This window comes from Muntiacus reevesi, chromosome 11, assembly GCF_963930625.1.
Source record: "Muntiacus reevesi chromosome 11, mMunRee1.1, whole genome shotgun sequence".
Taxonomy (NCBI): Eukaryota; Metazoa; Chordata; class Mammalia; order Artiodactyla; family Cervidae; genus Muntiacus; species Muntiacus reevesi.
The window spans coordinates 67,459,787-67,482,289 of record NC_089259.1 but is presented as its reverse complement, the minus strand read 5'-3'; the positions used below and the strand labels follow the sequence as shown (position 1 = coordinate 67,482,289).

The window sequence follows — 22,503 nt, the reverse complement described above, 5'->3', positions numbered from 1 at the left end:
CCCAGATAGAAAACACATGAGAGGCATACCTGCCCCCACACACAGCAAGGTCCCAACTGAAAATTCAATATTCCACCTGATAAAGTAATTAAACAAGGAGGCCATGGGGCTGGGGTGGCTCTAAAGCCTTGGCAGTCTGTGCCCACTACCAAAACCTAAGCCAGAATCAATACACTCAGATCTGAGAAAAAACTTAGGAACGACCAACCACAAGCAGACAATTAGGCTTCCCCAAATCAGGCAACTGCTTAAGCTACAGTCAATCAAATCATTTTATTTGAACACATGTGACACATCCTTGCACAGTTTCCCTCTCTTACAAAGTCACATAAAATAATGTGCAGATGTTTCACTATTTTCTGACCCCATGAAACCAGACTCAGCTGATTCACTCCGTAGCAAATAAAACATCAGAGGAAAAAAATGTCAGGATGCAAAACTCATCAAATGAGAGCAACTCTGGTTGAGGCAGCTCAGGTGGAGGGAGATAGCCCAGGACCCTCGCTGGGACCCCTCTCACCCTCTCCTCTGAGGGGGTCCACTGGGAGAAATGCAGGGAAGCACCTGAGTACCATCTGATACTGGAGAACTAGAAAATGATGCAGAATATAGTGTGCCGTCTTGCACTGGGGAGGCAAAATTCACACACCTCTTTAAGGAAATCACCACTCACCACATCAAATCTGTAATATGCAAATTGAAATGACTGGTGTTACAAAGACAGCAATTTCACTCAACAGTCAAGTGCTGACAATTCCAGGGGGATGAAGGGACAGCCATTCCCCATCTGCTGTGAGAGAGGGACCAGACAAACAGTGAGGATGGTCCCAACTCATGCAGGGCTGCTAACTAGTGGACAGATAGTTGTTTTGTTAGTACTAAAATTGGGGGTAGTGTCCTCAAAGGAAGCAATAAAGGGATGCCAAAACATCTAGGGACTGGCTAAATAGGTTATTCTCCTGCCCACTGATCCTTTGCTCATAACACTGTCAACACTGGGGTTTACACACTAGAATCGCCCCCTTTGCACATGAAATCAACTGCTCTGTTGAAAACCTTAGTCTCTCCCCCCATTCCTAGAGTTAACACATGGAACTGCTTGCAAAGAGGTAGGGGTTCTGTATTTTAATAATCTTTCTTAGAGCAGAGATTCATTTCAGAAGTCAGGGATCTGACCAAAGGCCTATGGAGCAGTCAGGGGTTAACAACAAAGGTGTTGAGACCCAGAGGTAAACAAGCCAAGGAGTGAAGCATCAAATGACCACCAAGTCTGAACACTTCTCACTATTCTCCACCCCACCCCCAACCATGCTAGGAGCTGTGGATTGGATGATTCCCCCTCCTCAAAAAGATAAGTTCAAACATGACACCTGTGAACGTGACCTTACTTGAGAACAGCGTCTTTGCAGATGTAATCAAGTTAAGATGAGGTCATACTGGAGCAGGGTGACCCTACATCCGATATGACTGATGTTGTGGTGAGAATAGCAGAGACTCAGACTGACATGGCGACAACGGCCATGTGACATCAGAGGCAGAGACCACAGTGCTGCAGCTGGAAGCCAAGGAACGCAAGGAAGGCTGCTGCCGCTAAGTTGTTTCAGTCCTGTCCGACTCTGTGCGACCCCATAGATGGTAGCTCACCAGGCTCCCTGGGATTCTCCAGACAAGAACACTGGAGTGGGCTGGCAAACACCAAAGGCTGGAAGGAAGGATTGCCCCTGAGCCTTCAGGAGAGAATGGCCCTGCCTGCAACCGATTTAGGACCTGTAGCCTCCATAACAGGGAGACGATAAGCTTCTGCTGTTTTAAGTCACTCAGTTTGCAGTACTTGGTTACGGCAGCTCTAGAAACTGATACTCTAGCCTGAGCATACACTTCTGTCTTCTCACCTTTACTAAGATTTCTAACTGCTTTTACTGTTGCCCCTCCAGTGAACATCGGAGGAATCTCTTAACTTCCACATCAGACGACATCCCTCCTCTGCTCTGGACCGTCCAAGACTTCCATCCTACTTCCACCCATTGCCCACTGCTTGGAGACCAGCTCCCTCCACAGCCCCTGCTCACTCCCCTCATACACGCTGGTCTTCCTGCTGTTCCTCCAACCTGCCAGGTCAGTTCCTTCCTCAAGACCCCCTGCCTCAGACCCCCTCCCCCAGGTGACTGCGTGGTCCCCACCTTCATGTCACTCAGACCCCGTGAGGCACCAGCTCCTCAGGGAGGCAGCCAGGATGTCAGCCCACCTCTCTCTCTGTCACAACCATCCCCATAAGAACAGGAGCCCCGTGAAGGCAGAGCCTTGTCCTCCTGCCGCACAGGCTCTCATGTATCGGGCACATAGAGACCCGGGCAGGGAGACCAGCAACTGGCGACACCAGCAGTGTGGGTGTCTCTGACCCGGATGCTCGGCTACCCAACCTCGCTTCTGGTGTTAATGGAAGATGCTCTTTAGGCAAACTATGTATAACAATCAACTGGATACAAACAAATCTTAGATCTCTAACTTCTAAATAATACACTTTGACTTAAGTCTAATTTCTAAAAAATACACTTGGACTAAATAAAATTGCATCATTATCCCAAACAAATTTCATTAGAACACTTATGATTCAATAACCCTCTGGTTGCATTTCTATATACTTTAGGGTTTATGTGACTTAGAGTGTAGTAGTAGCATTTCTACAGGGCTTTGGATTTATTCTCCAAGGCAAGAACACCAGCTCTGAGAAGAAGGGGGTGAAAAACTGAGGGAGAAGAGGGTGTTTACCATGAATCCAGGGAGAATGACCTGCCGAGAGGTCTGATCTTCAGCATGCCTAAGTGCTAACAATCCCACAGACTTCTAGAAACTACTTACACCTTTCAGTATCAGAATCTGACTTGCATCTTTTAGGTATTGCATCTGATGAGTCACTAAGATTGTGATCTTCTTCTTCAAGGCCTGACGGATACACCTACAAATGTAAAAGGTACAGAATGCAAAAGCACATTAATGGGGGTGTTTCAAACTAGAAACATTTTGAAAACAATGAGACAAAGACCACACAGCAGTCAAAGATCTGCAGTTTAAATATCAAATCAATAATAAAAATTAAATAAACATAAATCAATTAATCCAAATAGGTTCTTAAACTTATCAGCAACAAATTTGAACCTAATTCTGCTTAAAAAATTCTAAAAAGTTCTCCAGTGGAGGAGACACCAAGAGCTAAGTTCTTTTTCCTAAAACTTGGCTTAACAATTATTTCCATGATTCATAGAGAAAAATAACTGAGTAATACTGAGATTCCAAAACTTGACTGAACTAAAACACTATTTTATCTCTATGTAGGAATGGGAGGACAGGGATCTATGTCATATAGAAATGTGTACATTCGTAGCTTTCTAGGTGATTATTTATAATGAATGATGTACGTATTAGCAACAAAAACTTAATAGATTCTTGGTAACCTTTGCCAGAGAGCATTTTCTAGGCACTTGTTCCCAAAGAATGTTAGATAGAAAATGAATGCCAGTGTGGCCTCCATTAGTCTCTACAACATTCCAATTTGCAACCAGGAGGCAAGTCTTTTTTCATTAGGACTGAATACCTTACAAACATAAAAATAAAAGAACGGAATCCAAATGGCCCAAATCACAGCAAAAACCACCCAACAGCTCAGAGCACATGCCAGTTTTCTATATCCAAGACCCCCCTCACTATTCAACCTTAAATTTTATTCACAGTTAAAAAAAAAAAAGCTGCTACATTTAAAATGCAGACCCCATCTCATTAGAACTGATTCAGATGCATTCTTTTTAATGGCTGAGTAATATTCCATGGTATATATGTACCACAGCTTCCTTATCCATTCATCTGCTGATGGGCATCTAGGCTGCTTCCATGTCCTGGCTATTATAAACAGTCCTGCAATGAACACTGGGGTGCACGTGTCTCTTTCAGATCTGAAGTAAGCCAGAAAGATAAAGACCTATACAGTATACTAACACATATATATGGAATTTAGAAAGATGGTAATGATAACCCTATATGCAAAACAGAAAAAGAGACACAGAAATACAGAACAGACTTTTGAACTCTGTGGGAGAAGGTGAGGGTGGGATGTTTCAAAAGAACAGCATGTATATTATCTATGGTGAAACAGATCACTAGCCCAGGTGAGATGCATGAGACGAGTGCTCGGGCCTGGTGCACTGGGAGGACCCAGAGGAGTCGGGTAGAGAGGGAGGTGGGAGGGGGGATCGGGATGGGGAATACGTGTAACTCTATGGCTGATTCGTGTCAATGTATGACAAAACCCACTGAAATGTTGTGAAGTAATTGGCCTCCAACTAATAAAATTAAATTAAAAAATAAATAAATAAAATAAAATAAAATGCAGACCCCTAGGAGCTCAGCCCCAGGCTCACCCACAGCATCTACAACCTGTCAAGGGAAGCAAGAAGCTGGGTCCGGGACCCCAGTGACCACGGGCAGGGCTCCAGGCAGGGACCCTGGGAGCCCGATGCTCTCACAGAGTAAATCTCAGGAACCTGGGCCAGAGCTCAGCTGAGAGAGTCAGAGCAAGAGTTTGGAGGCAGCAAACTGCATTTCAGTCCCTCTCATGAGCCTGACGACATCAGACGAGCAACTCAACCTCAGTTTCTTCATCTCAAAACAAAGTCAATGACAACTCATCCACACCTTCTAAGAAATTAAACCACCAATATGCTCAGTAAACTTCAGCCCCCTTCTCTGCTCCTCCCTGACCCATAAGTGCTCCTGTGCTTTGGACTCAGGACAGAAAAGTCCTAAGGGGACATACTGGACACTGAGTCTGTGATCAGAAGCAAGACTCCGGAATGTAGACACATACACCATCACTTCATTAAGCCCAGAAGGATTCATTTTTACATTTTGACAATGCTTGCTCCATGTTCATACTTAAGTTTCTTGACTGACATCTTTTCAAACTTAGTACTAAAACATTTCAACAGAATTCTTCTCCTTAATTCATAATTACCTGCCAATAGTCCCTAAAAGTGGATGTTAACCAAATGTGAAAGGCTGTTATGTCCAAGATGGACCAACCCAAAGTTTTAAAACATTTTCTTCCTCACATTCCATCACAGATAAGGTAATATAAATTATTACAATGAAGTGATCAGTTGATGTCTTTGAATTTTTCCTAAATAATGCTTTTATCCAATCACTAGATAAATACACTATTTTCCAAGTTTTTAGAAGGAAGATTTCCAAGCCATGCCATACAAATGACTGAGTCAACAACCAGTTGTTTAACTGTTATACTTATATAAAGCCTGTGTTAATCCTATAATCCCACATATAATACTATATAAGGGCTGTGTGTGTTAAGAGGTGACACATCCCATGGTGGAGGGGATACAAATAAGGCAGACAGAATCCCCACCTCCATTCATTCAATCAGCAGAGGTTTGTTGAAGAGCCGGGCACTGTCCTAAGGCAAGACAGCAGATGATACTCGGCACTGTGTACACAGGGACACACAGAACAAGGGTGGAAAATGCACTATTGCACTGTGACATGTTTTATGAAGGAAAAGCACAGGGTGCTGCTGTCTTAGATGGGGAGACACAGGAGCCGTGAGACCGTCTGGGGAAACATCCTGGAAGAAGACACAGCAGGTGCAGGGCCTGGAATAGAACATGCTGGGCTGAGGTGCTTTCCTGCATTCATAGCTTAGGAGGGGTTGGGGGGACTCATAAATGGTCAAGTGCACCCACTGAGGGCTGTGGGAAGACAGAGGGCATGGGCGCCCTGGAGGAGCAGGAGGGAACAGCAGGGCCCATCTTTCACCTTCCTTCTGTGTCTTGGGACACTACTCCCTGGCTCTGGACAGAGGGACCAGTATGTACAGACAGACAGGGGTGAGGAAGAACCCACCACAAAGCCAGCACAGCTGGATACCAAGTTGGTGTGGGTTTCCAGTGATGAGCCAGAAAAACTGATGGGAGCAGACAGCAAAGAAGCCTATTCTCTGTCTGAGCACATGGAGCTGCATCCTGAACATGAGGGGTAGAGGGGGCTCTGTGAAGTGCTGGAGCAGGAGGGTGAGCTGTGTATACAGCAGTGTGGGAATCTGATCAGGACAGACCTGAAGAGCTGATGATACAGGAGGAGTGGGTCTGGGATGTGGGGCTGAACCAGGATGGGATCCATAGCATGATAAGACTCCATCAGTTCACCTATGGCCTCTCACCTTCTGTAGGTGATAGAACCCACTTAGTGCACCCAACATAAAACTCCCCAACATAAACTCACAAACCTCAATGACCTTGGAGATAGATTCATGACTGTAGGAAACTGCTAATGGCAAGTAGAAGTGTGATTCATCCACTGTTAATACAAAACACTCCCCATGGCTAAGTCTCCATATGACCACCACCTCTCACAGCATATTGTTCCATCCAATTCTCTAACTTGAGAACACTCTCCAGTTGCTGCTGAGTGATTTCCTAAATTGCTTTCATGCTCTCTGCTTTAAGTCACCCTAAAAGACGTGGTTCTGATCAGCAAACTACAAACTTAAGCTTGCTTCTATCAAGTATATATCCAAAGTGGTACACCCAAAATATCTGAGAGAATCTTACTAATATCTCCTGTGTATGAAAAAGAACTCAGGAGAACTTCTGTGATCAGTATACTGTACTTGGCACTAAAATGCCTGCTCTCCCTTCCCTGTGACACGAATGCAACCACCAGTAGAAACTAATCCTACAGTGATGGGGAACTTGTGCAGATGCTCACAAGACAGGGTGACAGACATTTGTAAGTCCAGGGTGGGGTGCTGGGAACAAAGAGCCTGCTATACTCAGGATGCCAGGAGGGTCGGGGTGGGGAATCCCTGCACAGCACTAGCTCCTGTCATTCAACTCACAGCAAGACACAAGGCACTTTTCTAAGGGAAAATTCATCAAGTCATGATCAGGAGAGAGTGGGAAAGGGGGGTTAGATCAGAGAGCTGGGGGCCATGCCATGTGCCAGCTGCCCTGCTCACTCATGTTCTAAAAGATTCAGTGATACTATACAGTTATTTTTTAATTGTGGTAAAATATACCTAACATGAAATTTACCATTTCTGCCATTTTAAGCAGACAGCTCAGTGGTATTAAGTACATTCACACTGTTGTGCAGCCATCACCACCATCCATCTCTACGACTCTTTCATCACCCCAACACTGAGCACATTTTACATTCGGGCAAGTTTCACCAAAGACTAACGACCCCTGCTTAGTGGACAAGGAATCCCAGCTTCTTGTGTCCAGTGCTCAGAGCTCCTCACATGTCTCTCTCTCACATTTGCTGATTCTGCTGAAGTCTCTACTTTGCTATTCTGGGCCTGCTGTACATCAATCATGTCCCCTCCAGATTCACTTGCTGACACCTTAGTTACTAGTACCTTGGAATTTGGTGACAGGGACCTTAAAAAAGTAATAATTACCCTTAGTTATACTCAGTTCAATTCAGTCGCTCAGTCGTGTCTGACTCTTTGCGACCCCATGAACTGCAGCACACCAGGCTTCCCTGTCCATCACCAATCCCTGGAGTTTACTCAAACTCATGCCATCGAGTCGGTGATGCCATCCAACCATCTCATCCTCTGTCATCCACTTTTCCTTCTGCCCTCAATCTTTCCCAGTATCAGGGTCTTTTCAAATGAGTCAGCTCTTCACATCAGGTGGCCAAAGTATTGGAGTTTCCACTTCAGCATCAGTCCTTCCAATGAACACCCAGGACTGATCTCCTTCAGGACTGGTTGGATCTCCTTGTAGTCCAAGGGACTCTCAAGAGTCTTCTCCAACACCACAGTTCAAAAGCATCAATTCTGTGCTCAGCTTTCTTTATAGCCCAACTCTCAAATTCATACATGACTACTGGAAAAGTCATAGCCTTGACTAGATGGACCTTTGTTGACAAAGTAATGTCTCTGCTTTTTAATATGCTATCTAGGTTGCTCATAACTTTCCTTCCAAGGAGTAAGTGGCTTTTAATTTCATGGCTGCAATCACCATCTGCAGTGATTTTGGTGCCCAAAAAATAAAGTCAGCCATTGTTTCCACTGTTTCCCCATCTATTTCCCATGAAGTGATGGGACCAGATGCCATGACCTTAGTTTTCTGAATGTTGGGCTTTAAGCCAACTTTTTCACTCTCCTCCTTCACTTTTATCAAGAGGCTCTTTAGTTCTTCTTCACTTCTGCCATAAGGGTGGTGTCATCTGCATGTCTGAGATTATTGATATTTCTTCCGGCAGTCTTGATTCCAGCTTGTGCTTCATCCAGCTCAGCATTTCTCATGATGTACTCTGCATATAAGTTAAATAAGCAGAGTGACAATATACAGCCTTGACGTACTCCTGTTCCTATTTGGAACCAGTGTGTTGTTCCATGTCCAGTTCTAACTGTTGCTTCCTGACCTGCATACAGGTTTCTCAAGAGGCAGGTCAGGTGGTCTGATATTCCCATCTCTTTCAGAATTTTCTACAGTTTATTGTGATCCACACAGTCAAAGACTTTGCCATAGTCAATAAAGCAGAAATAGATGTTTTCCTGGAACTCTTGCGCTTTTTCAATAATCCAGCAGATTTTACACTGGACCTAATCTAATCTGACTGGTGTGCATAGATGAAGAGGAGACTAAGACATGAGGACATGGACACGGGCATATAAATCAATGAAGTTAGAACACACCCTCCCACCATGCACAAAATAAACTAAAAATGGTTTGAAAACTTAATCATAAGATGTGACACCATAAAACTCCCAGTAGAGATTACAGGCAAAACATTCTCTGACATAAGTTACACCAATGTTTTCCTAGATCAGTCTCTTAAGGCAATAGAAATATAAACAAAAATATACAAACAGGGGTTTCCCTGATGGTTCAGTGGTAAAGAATCCACCTGTCAATGTAGGAGACATAGGATCCATCCCTGGTTCAGGAAGATCATGGGTGCAAAGCAACTAAGCCCATGCACCACAACTACTGAGCCTGTGCTTTGGAGCCCAGGAGCTGCAACTACTGAGCCCACACAGCCTAGAGCCCATGCTCTGCAATGAGAGAAGCCATCTCCATGAGAAGTCCATGCACCACAGCTAGAGAGTAGCACTTGTTCATCACAACTAAAGAAAAACCCCCACAGCAACAAAGACCCAGGGGAGTCACAAATAATTATTTTTAAAAAAATTAAAAATGCACAAATGGGACCTAATCAAATTTACCAGCTTTTGTACAGCAAAGGAAACCATAAACAAAATGAATAGACAACCTATAGAATGGAAGAAAATATTTCCAAATGATGTGACCAACAAGGGCTTGATTTCCAAAATATACAAACAGCTAATACAACTCAACAACAACAAATCCAATTAAAAAATGAGAAGAATATCTAAATAGACATTTCTCCAAAGGACACATACAAATGGTCAACAGACATATGAAAAGAAGCTTACCACTGTGAATTATTAGAGAAAAGCAAATCAAAACTACAATGAGGTATCACCTCACACCAGTCAGAATGACCATCATTAAAATAACAATGACTGAGAGGGTATGGAGTAAAGGGAACCCTCCTACACTGCTGGTGGGAATACAAATTGCTGCAGGCACTATGGAAAACAGTATGGAGGTTCCTCAGAAAACTAAAAATAGAATTACCTTATAATCCAGTAATCCCACTCCTGGGTATATATCTGGATGAAACTATAAACCACAGGTACCCCTATATTCATAGCAACACTATTCACAACAGGCAAAACATGGAAACAACCTAAATGTGCATTCACAAATAAATGGATGTGGTACATAGTGACAATGCAATACTACTCAGTCATCAAAAAAGAAAAAAATAATACTATTTGCAGAAACATGGATGGACCTGGAGATCATCACACTAAGTGAAAAAAATCAGAAAGAAAAAGACAAATATCAAATATCACTTATGTGTGGAATCTAAAATATGGCAAAAATGAACTTATCTATGAAACAGACTCACAGACACAGTGAACAGACTTGCAGTTGCATGGATGGAGCCAGTGTTGGGGAGGGATGGACTGGGAATTTGGGGTTAGCAGATACAAATTATTAAGTATAGAATGGATAAACAAGGTTCTACAGTATAATACAGTGAACTATATTCAATATCCTGAGAAACCATAACGGAAAAGAATATTAAAAACAATGTATGTATGTATACGGGCTTCCCACATGGCTTAGTGGGTAAAGAAGCTGCCTGCAGTGCAGGAGATGCAGATGCAGGAGACACAGGTTCAATCCCTGGGTAGGGAATATCCCCTGGATGTGGGCATGCCAACCCACTTCAGTATTCTTGCCTGGAGAATCCCATGGACAGAGGAGTCTAGCAGGCTATAGCTCATAGATTTGCAAAGAGTCAGACAGGACTGAAGCAACTGAGCATGCATGTACATGTATGTATATAACTGAGTAACTTTGTCACACAAAGAAATTAACACAATATTATAAATCAACTATATTTCAATAAAAACTTCTTTAAAAAAGAAACAGAAATACAGGGGTGCACAAGGACAGAGGGAAGACCATGTGAGGACATTGTAGGGTGGATGCCATCTGTAGCCAAGGAGAGAGGTCTCAGCAGAAACCAAACCTGCCCACACCTTTAACTTCCAGCCTCAAGAACTGAGAAAATGAACTTCTATTCTTTAAGTACCCCCAACTGTGACAACTTGTATAGACTGAATGTTTTTGTCCTCAAAATACATACATTGAAACCTAATCCCCACTTTAAAGGTACTAGAGTATAGCCATTGGGAGGTGACCAGGTCTTGGGGGTGGAGGTTGCATGAAATGGATTAGTGTCCATATAAAAGGGACCCACACTGCTTCTTCATCCCTGCCACGACATGAGGACATAGGAACTGGACCCTCACCAGACACTGAATCTTTTGGCACCCTGATCTTAGACTTTTTCAGCCTCTAGAACTGAGAGAGATAAACTTCACTTCTAATGTGCCTTCAACACATGATGGAGGAAAAGAACTGGCAGCCAATTACCCGGTAACCAAGTCCTACATTCTGATTTAAAAACCATACATCATCCTTATTTCTGAGCTCTGGATCCACCCACAGTGTCTGGATTCATCAGCTGCAAGTTGTAGGGGGAAATCTTCCATTTATTCCTCACTCCCTAAAGTACAGATTCCACTGTCCTCCACACACTGGAAGCACCTTCTATATTTTCCTGTCCTAACTTTATCAGGAAGTAAGACTTCCTACTTCCTGGATCTTCTGTGGAGGGAAGGGAGGGGACAGAAGGACACGAGGGCAGAGCAAGCTGAGTCTCCTGGAGCACAAAAGCTTTCCTGAGCTCTCTTCCCTGATCTCTACAGGGTTCTTGGAAAGCAGAGATGATAGAAAACAGGGGCAAACTCACTGTTCAAACAAGTGCCTGCTGACTCCTGCATCAACTGCGCTGAGCGGATCATCCAGGAGGTAGATGTCTGCGTCCTGATACACGGCTCTAGAAAGCAGAGAGAGATGTCAGGAGAGGACATTTCACACTGCCTGGGTCTCATCTCTGAATCATGACAGTGTCCAACAACTTCATATTCCTTCTACAAGCCCAGGGAAAGGGCCAAGACCCTGCTTCACACAGGCCCACCCAGTGAGCGGGGTCTGTGTGCTCACGTCCCCTAGGAGCCCCGGAGAAGGAGGGGCAGGATGGCAACTGAAACCCCATTTACCTGGCGAGGCTGACCCGGGTTTTCTGTCCTTCACTCAGCGGGGTTCCTCCATCTCCTGTTACAGTTAGATCTCCTTTATTCAATTTCTGCAAATCCTGTATGGAGATGAAAAAGGGAAAAAAGAAAAAGATTTTAAATGTGTTCTCCTCTTGCCACCTTAACCTTTACAGTTCTTCATACAAGTGTTTAATCAATAGCAATGGGCTTATTTCACAGTGACCAATCTGTAACCTGGAAAATTAAAAAACCTCTCAGGGATTTTCATTGGTTTCTATTCTGCATTTTTTCAAAGCATTTTTGCATTTGACCATTTTAACAGATATTTATTGAGGACTGATTATACTCCAGGCATTGTTCTGGGCACAGTGAATTCAGCCATGAGAAAACAGAGCCCCTAGAGTTTCTCTCCACAGTGGGAGACGGACACAATGAAAAATTAACCTCAGTGGAAGTACTGAGGACAAGAAGGAAAAGGAAGCCGACTCAGGAGGGTCTAGAGTGAAGGAGGGAAGTGAGTGGACTGGCAGGGGGACGGCTCTGCTCAGAGGGGGTGTGAGCAGATCTGGGGCGGGGAGGGGCTCAGGCAGACCTGGAGAGGCTGCTCCTCACAGAGGGAGGGGCGGGTGCAGGGGCCCCAGGGAGATGCCAAAGGCGGTCAGGACAAGGACACAAGAGAGTGGAGATGAGTTAGAATGAGGGGAGTGAAGGCAGAGATGGAGCCTGGGGTCACTCCAGTAAAAGGGGGAGGGGGCAGGGGAAGACTGAGATGGTCTGAGGTTTATAAGACATCACTCCTGTGCTTTGCAGAAAACAAACAGCAAGGTCGGGGTGGGGGGCAGATGGAGGGTGAGGGTGGATACAAGTGAGGAAGCAAATAGAATAATCTAAGGAGCAGTGGGAATGGAGAGACGGTATCACACTCCAGACACACTTGGAAGGCAGAGTCTGTAAGACCTGCTGACAGGATGGGTGTGGGCTATAAGAGAAGAGAAGGACTGTGGTGTTTGGGACATTAGGATGGGGAAGAAAAGGGTTTCCATTTACTGAGTTGGAGAAGATGGTGGAGGCAGGTTTAGGAGACTTGGCTTGTGGACAGGCTGAGATGACCTCTTGGTGATGTCACTTTGCAGCTGGACATGCAGATGTGAAGGCCTGTGCCAGAGACACAGGTGTGAGAGCTGGTGGCCCAGGCTAGTGAAGGCACAGGATTTATTGTATCTTAAATTACCACTTTTGCTGGTCTTGGTCTCTGCTTCCCACTTTCAGAGAAGGGATAACACCTGACCAATATCTTCACAGTGACACTTAAAGAGTGACAGACACAGACAAGGTCTGTGCAAGAAATGAGAACAGAAAGGGCAAGCTGGGCAGGAAAACCTAAAGGAAAGAAACAGTGTGCTCAATGGACACCAAGCAGATCAGCTGAACTAAATAGATGCTTGTCTGTGAAAGCAGGAAAAACTCAATGCTGAGAAGGATATGGAGTTTTGACTTGAGGATCTGGGCATCTATCATAAGTTACATTTGAATATTATTTAAGAAGTAAAAAGACAAATCAGTCTATTTTTCCCCAGGGTATCTGGAGAAATTTTTTAAAAAATGACAAAAATATGCCCAAAATAACAAGATAACAATCAAGTTTAAGTTACACAGTTATCATATTAGAAATCTTTGAATTATCTACCAAACCCTTCAGGCATCAACCCAAGATACACAACAGTACCTTTCTGCCAATGACGCGCTCACTTTTCTGTCTCTACTTTGGCAAACTTGGGGAGAAAGCATGGTACACTGGTGTCTCTATCATAAATAAGTCATTTGATCTCCGTAAGTCTCACTTTCCTCTTCTACAGAATGTGCTACAGAAACAAGAGTCACTAAACTCAAGGATGCTGTGAGAATCTAAGTATGAACACCCTCCATAAATGGAAAAAGAATAGGAATTGATTGTAACTTGCTACTGGTGGTTGATGACTATTTTCTTATCAAACCAACAGTAGGACACCATTCACAGTGTGGGTCATAACATGTAAAGCACAGGACCATAAAGAGAAGAAAGATAGGGTCTCCATCATAAGCCACACTGATAGCCACAATGACAGACAGACACACACAGTTTCCCTGCTCACTCAAAGATTAACTGAGGTGCATCCAACGAAAGGCAACAATTGCTCTGCCATGAAAATTCATCATTATTTCATCTTCTTTCTTTGTTGAGTTCAGAAGTTATTACTAGCCTTTGCATGGTTTTCATGAACAATAATGAGCCATTTTAAGACAGGTTCTCAGTCCCCTCCCCCCCCCCCACACACACACATACACACACACAGGTACTGGCCTCTATTTCATTGTTGAAGTCCTTGCAAACTGTTTCACTTAGCTTTATGCATTAATTCTACGTTGTTTCATTTTGTTTCTCAAAATAGTAACATGTCATAGCACAGCAAGCTTAACCATGTTCTAGAAAAGGAACCTAAACCCACTCATTTACTCAGCACAGTCAGGGCATAAGAAACAGGCTCCCTCCAAATCTGGTAGCAGGACTGTGAGTATGTTGTTGACTCTGACAATTATTTACAGACCAGCCCCAAATGGGAAAAACATTTCAGAGAATTTGATGCAAAATCCAAGTCAGGCTAATTTTCCAGTCACCATTTTCTGATTACGTTAAAGGAGAAAGCCTGACTTCAGTATACACTACAATTCCTCCCACTGACAGGAAGGTGTTCTTATTCACGTTATTTTCCTTTAAGTTAAATTTCACCAATTTTTACTGAACAGCAGACACACACACTAGAGGCAAACTAGGAAATGGTGATGCTGGTTTGACACCATCTGTCCAGAAGCACATCAAGGGCCCTTCAGCAACTGCAGAGACTTAAGAGTAGAAGCACCACAGAGCAGACTGTTGAAATGCTTAATGTGGTCCAGACATACCCTGGCATAGGAGGGCTGGACTCTAGAATCAAGCAGCAGGAGCCCTGCCTTCCTTCACAGCTTTTCTTTCATTTGGAATTGCCCCTCCTTTCACGCCTGTCAATACCCTGCCCATCCTTCCAGGCTCAGTCCAAACACACTCTCCCATGAAACCAACCTGGATTCATCTCTTCCTGCTGAGTTCCTAAGATTCTCTTTACATCTCTCATCTCTTATGAAGGATCATCTTATTCTGCTCCATCATTTGTACATGTGCACATGGCTTCTCTCAACTCTTGGCGGGTAAGATCTATGCACCAAGCTCTGTGCTGGACCCTGACGCTGACTATCTCTAATCCTCACAGCAACCTGCACAGTAAGTACTGGCCCCATTTCACGATGAGGAAACTGAGACTGAGTGAGGTCACATCACTGGTCTGAGGACGGTCAGCTGATAAGCAGAAGAGCTGGAATCTGAACCAGCTCATGTCAGTACAGAGTCTTTTGCTCTTTCACATCATGCTGCCCAGATGGTAATGAGCATATTTGAAATGAAGGCAACACTAAAATAACTCAAGTCTTGAAAGTCTCTATACCTAGACACAGAAGGATAAATACACTTATTATCCTATGATTGTCAAGGCAATCTGAAAAGAAAATGTCCAAGTTGAAAGGAGTGTGTAAATATAAGATGACAGTACAAACTTATAGGCAGCCAAGAGGGATTTGTAAGGTCAAGCAATCTATGTGGAAAAATATCAAACTAGAATTTATCAACATCATAACTTTAACTATGTAATGCCTAAAAGTTCTTAAAATCCTTAAAAGCTTTTTGTAAAAACTTGTTTTAAAAAAAATCTTAAGTTTTTAAAAGTGGTTAAAGATAATATACAGGCAAATGTTACATACTATATTGCTTATGGTAACAGAATTTGTTTATTGTTGATTTATATGGCATCTGGTCCCATCACTTCATGCAAATAGACAGGGAAAAGGTGGAAAACAGTGACAGATTTTATTGTCTTGGGATCAAAAATCACTGCAGATGTTGACTGCAGCATGAAATTAAAAGATGCTTGCTCCTTGGAAGAAAAGCTATGACAAACCTAGACAAAATATTAAAAAGCAGAGACATCACTTTGCCAACAAAGGTCCATATGGTCAAATCTATGGTTATTCCAATAGTCATGTACAGATGTGAGAGTTGGACCATAAAGAAGACTGAGTGTCAAAGAATTGATACTTTTGAATTGTGTTGCTAAAGAAGACTCTTGAGAGTCCCTTGGACTGCAAGGAAACCAAATGAGTCAATCCTAAAAGAAATCAACCCTAAATGTTCATTGGAAAGATGGATGCTAAAGCTGAAGCTCCAATACTTTGGCCACTTGGTATGAAGTGCCAACTCATTGGAAAAGACCCTGATGCTGGGAAAGACTGATGGCAGGAGGAGAAGGGGACGACAGAGAATGAGATGGTTGGATGGCATCACCAACTCAATGGACATGTGTTTGAGCAAACTCCTGGAGATGGTGAAGGACAGGGAAGCCTGGCCTTTTGCAATCCTTGGAGTCGAAGAGAGTTGGACAGGACTTACTGACTGAACAACAACAATGAAATGTTTACAGATGAACTAATCTGAGGTCTAGGATCTGCTTTAGAATCCCGGGGGATCAGGTGGGGGTTTGAGTGGAGGGGTGGCACAGGGCAGGGGTAAAGATCCAGCAAGACTGGCCACCAGCTGACCCTGGATGAACCTGGTGGTGGGAACATGAGGGTTCATTACACGGTGCTCTCTACTCTTACATATTTTTGCTAACTGTCCATTAAAAAAAGAATAAAAGTGAATTAAACTTCACCAAATGAAGCAAAGGCATTCTGTGACCATCATTATCACATAAGAATCAAAACAGCAACGTACATGACTACATACTTATCCAGAAGTCCAGCTTAAAACAACAAATAAAAAACCTTCCAAATTCAAATAAAAAGAACTTTCAACAAATCTTAGAGCTTAAACCAATATTGTCATTATTTGAAATTCGAGTACATGCAACTCAAGAGTCATTACTCACCTCTTCCAAAGCACAAACCCTTATTACTTCTTCATATCGTTCTTTTTTATATTTCTTTCCAAATAAAATGTTACTCCTCACAGTTCCTGGAAACACCCAGGGCTGCTGAGAAACATACACGATCCTCCCGTGCATGCTGACCTTCCCCTGGCTCGGGGGCAGCACCCCCAGTAGAGCATGTAACAGCGATGACTGAAACAGATGGGAACACACACACATGAACAGGCAGCACTCAGGATGGAAAACTCCCGGCAGCACAGCTAACCCCACCATGATGCTTGATCAATAATATCAGAACAGGATAAAGTACAGCTCTGGAAGATTCAGGAAAAAATGGAAAAGAGCACTATTAGTCAATGTAAACTAAAAGTTGATAGTTTAGTTCTGACACTCAGTCATGTCTGACTCTTTGTGATCCCATGAACCGCAGCACACCAGGCCTCTCTGTCCATCACCACTCCTATAGTCCACCCAAACCCATGTCCATTGAGTTGGTGATGCCATCCAACCATCTCATCCTCTGTCTTGTGAAAGTGAAAGAGGAGAGTGAGAATTTGGCTTAAAGCTCAACATTCAGAAAACTAAGATCATGCATCTGGTCCCATCACTTAATGGGAAATATATGGGGAAAGAGTGGAAACAGTGTCAGACTCTATTTTTGGGGGCTCCAAAATCACTGCAGATGGTGACTGCAGTCATGAAATTAAAAGACACTTACTCCTTGGAAGAAAACTTATGACCAACCTAGACAACATATTAAAAAGCACAGACATTACTTTGCCAACAAAGGTTCATCTAGTCAAGGTTATGGTTTTTCCAGTAGTTATGTATGGATGTGAGAGTTGGACTAGAAAGAAAGCTGAGCGCCGAAGAATTGATGTTTTTGAACTGTGGTGTTGGAGAAGACTCTTGAGAATCCCTTGGACTGCAAGGAGATCCAACCAGTCCATCCTAAAGGAAATCAATCCTGAATATTCATTGGAAGGACTAATGTTGAAGCTGAAACTCTAATACGTTGGCCACCTGATGTGAAGAACTGACTCATTTGAAAAGACCCTGATGCTAGGAAAGATTGAAGGTGGCAGGAGAAGGGGACAACAGTGGATGAGGTGGTGGTTGGCATCATCGATTCAATGGACATGAGTTTGAGTAAACTCTGGGAGTCGGTGATGGATAGGGAGGCCTGGCGTGCTGCAGTCCATGGGGTCGCAAAGAGTCAGACATGACTGAGTAACTGAACTGAACTGACTGAACCAACAGGGACGTACTGTATAGCACATGGAACCTTATTCAATGTTACATAGCAGCCTGGATGGGAGAGGAATTTGGGGGAGAATGGATACATGTACATGTATGGCTGACATATACCCTTCACTGTTCACCTGAAACTATCAGAACATTGTTTATTGACTATACCCCAATACAAAATAAAAAGTTAAAAAAACAATAATTACATTCAGATAATAAGCACTGAAGAAAAATAAGACAAAACTGCTTCCAATGCCAGAGGCTCTGGTTAGATCCCTGGTCCCCTGGTCAGGGAACTAAGATCCCACATGCCCCAGGGCAACTCAGCCCACTTGCCACAGTTAGAGATATCATGCACTGCAACCAAGACCCAATACAACCAAATAAATTTAAAAAAACTTTTAATCTATGTGTGAAGAATATATCCAAATATTATTATTTAAAAGAACTCTGAGGTTGTTGTATTTGAAGAGTAGAAGTCCATCATGCTCAGGGAGCTCAAATCCTGTGCTCTGTGACAACCTACAAGGATAGGATGGCGTGAGAGGTGGGAAAGAGGTTCAAGAGAGAGGAAACATATGTAAACCTATGGCTGATTCATGGCAGAAATGAACACAATATTGTAAAGTGATTATTCTCCAATTAAATATATTTTTTAAAAGTCCTCCATGGAAGATATCATCACCCTCTCCTGTACACATCCCAGGTTTAGGTTTCTGTATTTTGTTGTACAAAACACAGGACACTAAGTGCACCTACACATGTCCTTCAGATCTCCTGTAACACACAGAAATGATGTATCTGTGTCCACACCATCAGAGTGCTCACCACACTGGGCTGAAATAACCTGCCTGTGTATCTATCTTGTCCTGGAACCTGGTTGCCCCTGAAAGGCAGAGAGTCGGGGTCTTGTTCATGTCTATATCTTTATCTCCAGCACGTGGCTGCACCTTCACTACATGTGCACTGATGGGACCAAGTCAAGTCACGTGAGGAAACGCTCAGAGCTTCCCAGAAGAGCCTTTACCACCTCCAGACTTCCTGGAGGGGCCGCCGTGACAAAAAGAAGTCCCCACTGTCTCTATCCAACCTGAACAGCTGTCATATAAATAATCTCCATCACTGAGACGTCCAAATTCCTGACAACCAGTTCCAAACTAAGCAACGTAAAGCACCAAGAAGGAAAACATAATGTGCATGTTTCCAGATTTATCTGGCCACGAAACCTTCTTACAAAACAAATATTCCATCGAACACACCTAGAGAAACACCGTTCTAGATACAGCCAATTCAAACTGTGTCACACTCAGCTCTGGGTTCCACTCTTGAGTGTTTAACAGGGGCTGTGGTATTGCACTGAGCTGAAAAAAGGCATCACAACTTACCTTTCCTGCACCCACAGGTCCAACCACAGCTAACAGTTCACCAGGTCTGACAGTAAAGGAAAGTCCTTGTAGGGTTGGGGTTTCTGATTCCTGCAAATTAAAATTTATAAAAATGTACCCATTTCAATAAAGTAACACACAACTTACTTTAGAAAGTAGATAAAATAACGTAATAGCTATTGATATGCTAACATTAGCCAACATTTTTCTCCTTCCTATTTCAATATACTGTTCCAGGAGGCCTTTTCAACCAACTCCATCTCTTTGGGGGATTGAGGAAGTTTTAGTTGCTTTTAGGAAGCCTCCTTCTTTTACCAGATTTCTGGACACAGCTCTAGACCCCCACAGAATTTAAACAGTAGAGGTGAGCAGGCACCTGCCTGAAATGCAAACTGAAGGATGCACACAAGTTTTTAAAAATAATGTACTTAGTAGAATATTCAGTGTGGGAGGTTTTTTATCATGTGGCTCAGATGGTAAAGAATATACCTGCAATGTAGAAGACCTGGGTTCGATCTCTGGATCAGGAAGATTCCCTGGAGAAGGGAATGGAAACCCACTCCAGTATTCCTGCCTAGAGAATATCAGGGACAGAGGAGCCTGGTGGGCTACACACCATGGGGTCACAAACAGTAGGACCCCTGAGTGGTCTGAGCAACTAACACTCACTTCCTTTTCAAGTTTTCATCATGACCCTTGGTTTTAACTGTCTATCTCATTAATCTCTACAAAGTGGCAGCATAAGTGCTTGGCACTTTAATAAACAATTTATAATATAAATAAATATAATAATAATCTCCACAAATCTCTCCATTTTCATTTGATAAAGAATGAAACTCAGTAATGCTCAGCCAAGGAAAGGGGAACTTTAATATGAAGAAGTCACTGTTGGTAAATTAACTCTTACATGTAACAGTCAAAGCTCTCACTTAACAAGAGCTCTAATGTAACACCAACAACAAAACAATGTGGAATAAAGAAATTAATTATTACATCATAGGATAAAGTGATAAAGCCTCAAATTCATATGTGTTACATGCAATACCTGTCCTGGCTAAATAGGAGCAATAAAGTACTTCTACTGTAAGAAAAACATAAAACATGAAGGTACATGCAACAGCACACATTCCAGTGTGAGGGAGAAGAACAAAGTACTCATCACGCTGATCACAGGTTGTATTCCTGGGAGACTTAAGGTTGTGTGCATGTGTCTTTACATATTCAAAGTGTTAATAAAATTGTCAGTAACCACTGTGTCAAGAAAAAAAAAGAGGAGTGGTTGCATGTGATTAAGTAAAATGCCCTAAAAACTAAAAGCACAGACTCTGGATTAAAAGTCGGAATAATCTTCAAATTGAAATTTTTCTTCTGAAAAGAACTGAACTGATTATATAAGATTCACATACTTTAAAAAATGACAATGATTTTTCAACACCAAAAAAGCTAGTTTCAGATTTGGGAAATGACAAATTATCAACAAGAGGCTTGAATTTAATACACAAGAAATACTTTTTAAGCTTTTTAAGCTTCTCCACTCCTTTCTTCCTGTATGACACTTAGGATTACAACATTACTATTTTTTTACTCAGTTATGACTACAAAATAGTGAACCACCTACAAACATCAGCTTCCTATTGCAGGCCCTCAGTCTCTCAGGGGCAGACACTGAGTTCCCTCCCTGTTCAGGCTTCAGGATTCAGCACTGCTCTGGGGTGAACAGAAGGCGGCAGCACTCAACAGTTCATGGCTGCCGGGTCCCCTCTGCCAGTTATCCAGGTCGGGGGACACTGACTCACAAAAATCATCAGTTGAGCCCCCACTCTGTGCAGACACAGTTCAAAACCCCTGCCCCATGAGATCTGGAGGCTCCCACAGGACCGTTTGTTTGTTTGTTTGTTTGTTTATTTTGGCTGCACTGGGTCTTTGTTGCAGTGTGTGGGCTTAATTGCTCCATAGCATGTGAGACTTAGTTCCTCAACCAGAGGTGGAACCCACATCCTCTGCATTGAAAGGTGGATTCTTAACCACGGGACCATCAGAGAAGGCCTTGGATCATTTACTTTAAAGCTTAAAGACTGAGACCAGGTACTATTATTCCGCGAATGAGACCTGGGTCCCTGAGACCTCCCCACACCTGCCCAACTGGCTGTCTAAGAGAGCAGGTTACAGAGCTCTTGTTTGTTTCCCACCTCCCAACCCAGCCAGGGACTTCGTTCAGACTCAGCTTCTCTCTGAAACCCCAATGTCTTCCCCTTCCCCTCGAGGGCTCTCTCACCCATGACCTAACTAACATGACAGCCCTAATTACTAACGACCCCAGGAAGGGGCACAATCCTTCCATAGGCAAGGCCAGGACAACAGAACAGGGTGTTCTGGACTACAGTGCAATTTACACAGAAGTCTGTGACCATGTTATTAAGCTCTTGAAAGAACAAGATAATTAATTTTTAAATGCTGCATAGCTCTATGGCAATAAAATGGGACAACTTGGAAGAAACGGACAAATTCTTAGAAAAGTATAACTTTCCAAAACTGAACCAGGAAGAAATAGAAGATCTTAACAGACCCATCACAAGCAAGGAAATTGAAACTGTAATCAGAAATCTTCCAGCAAACAAAAGCCCAGGACCAGATGGCTTCACAGCTGAATTCTACCAAAAATTTAGAGAAGAGCTAACACCTATCTTACTCAAACTCTTCCAGAAAATTGCAGAAGAAGGTAAAGTTCAAAACTCATTCTATGAGGCCACCATCACCCTAATTCCAAAACCAGGCAAAGATGCCACAAAAAAAGAAAACTACAGGCCAATATCACTGATGAACATCGATGCAAAAATCCTTAACAAAATTCTAGCAAACAGAATCCAACAACATATTTAAAAAAATCATACACCATGACCAAGTGGGCTTTATCCCAGGAATGCAAGGATTCTTTAATATCCACAAATCAATCAATGTAATACACCACATTAACAAATTTAAAGATAAAAACCATAGGATTATCTCAATAGATGCAGAGAAAGCCTTTGACAAAATTCAACACTCATTTATGATGAAAACTCTCCAGAAAGCAGGAATAGAAAGAACATACCTCAACATAATAAAAGCTATATATGACAAACCCACAGCAAGCATTACC

The 22,503-nt window shown here is 42.9% G+C and overlaps 1 protein-coding gene across 1 annotated transcript in view; it reads right to left on the bottom strand.

Annotated features, from left to right (window-relative positions):
- LOC136144480 (ATP-binding cassette sub-family C member 4-like) overlaps positions 1-22,503 on the bottom strand; it is a 108,021-nt gene that overhangs the window by 47,290 nt on the left and 38,228 nt on the right. Inside the window, exons 10-14 of the mRNA XM_065902382.1 lie at positions 19,365-19,454; positions 16,732-16,923; positions 11,744-11,838; positions 11,434-11,520; positions 2,860-2,956 (exon numbers count right to left, since the gene is read on the bottom strand). Coding sequence (XP_065758454.1) covers positions 2,860-2,956; positions 11,434-11,520; positions 11,744-11,838; positions 16,732-16,923; positions 19,365-19,454 — 561 coding nt within the window. The remainder of the gene's footprint in view (positions 1-2,859; positions 2,957-11,433; positions 11,521-11,743; positions 11,839-16,731; positions 16,924-19,364; positions 19,455-22,503) is intronic.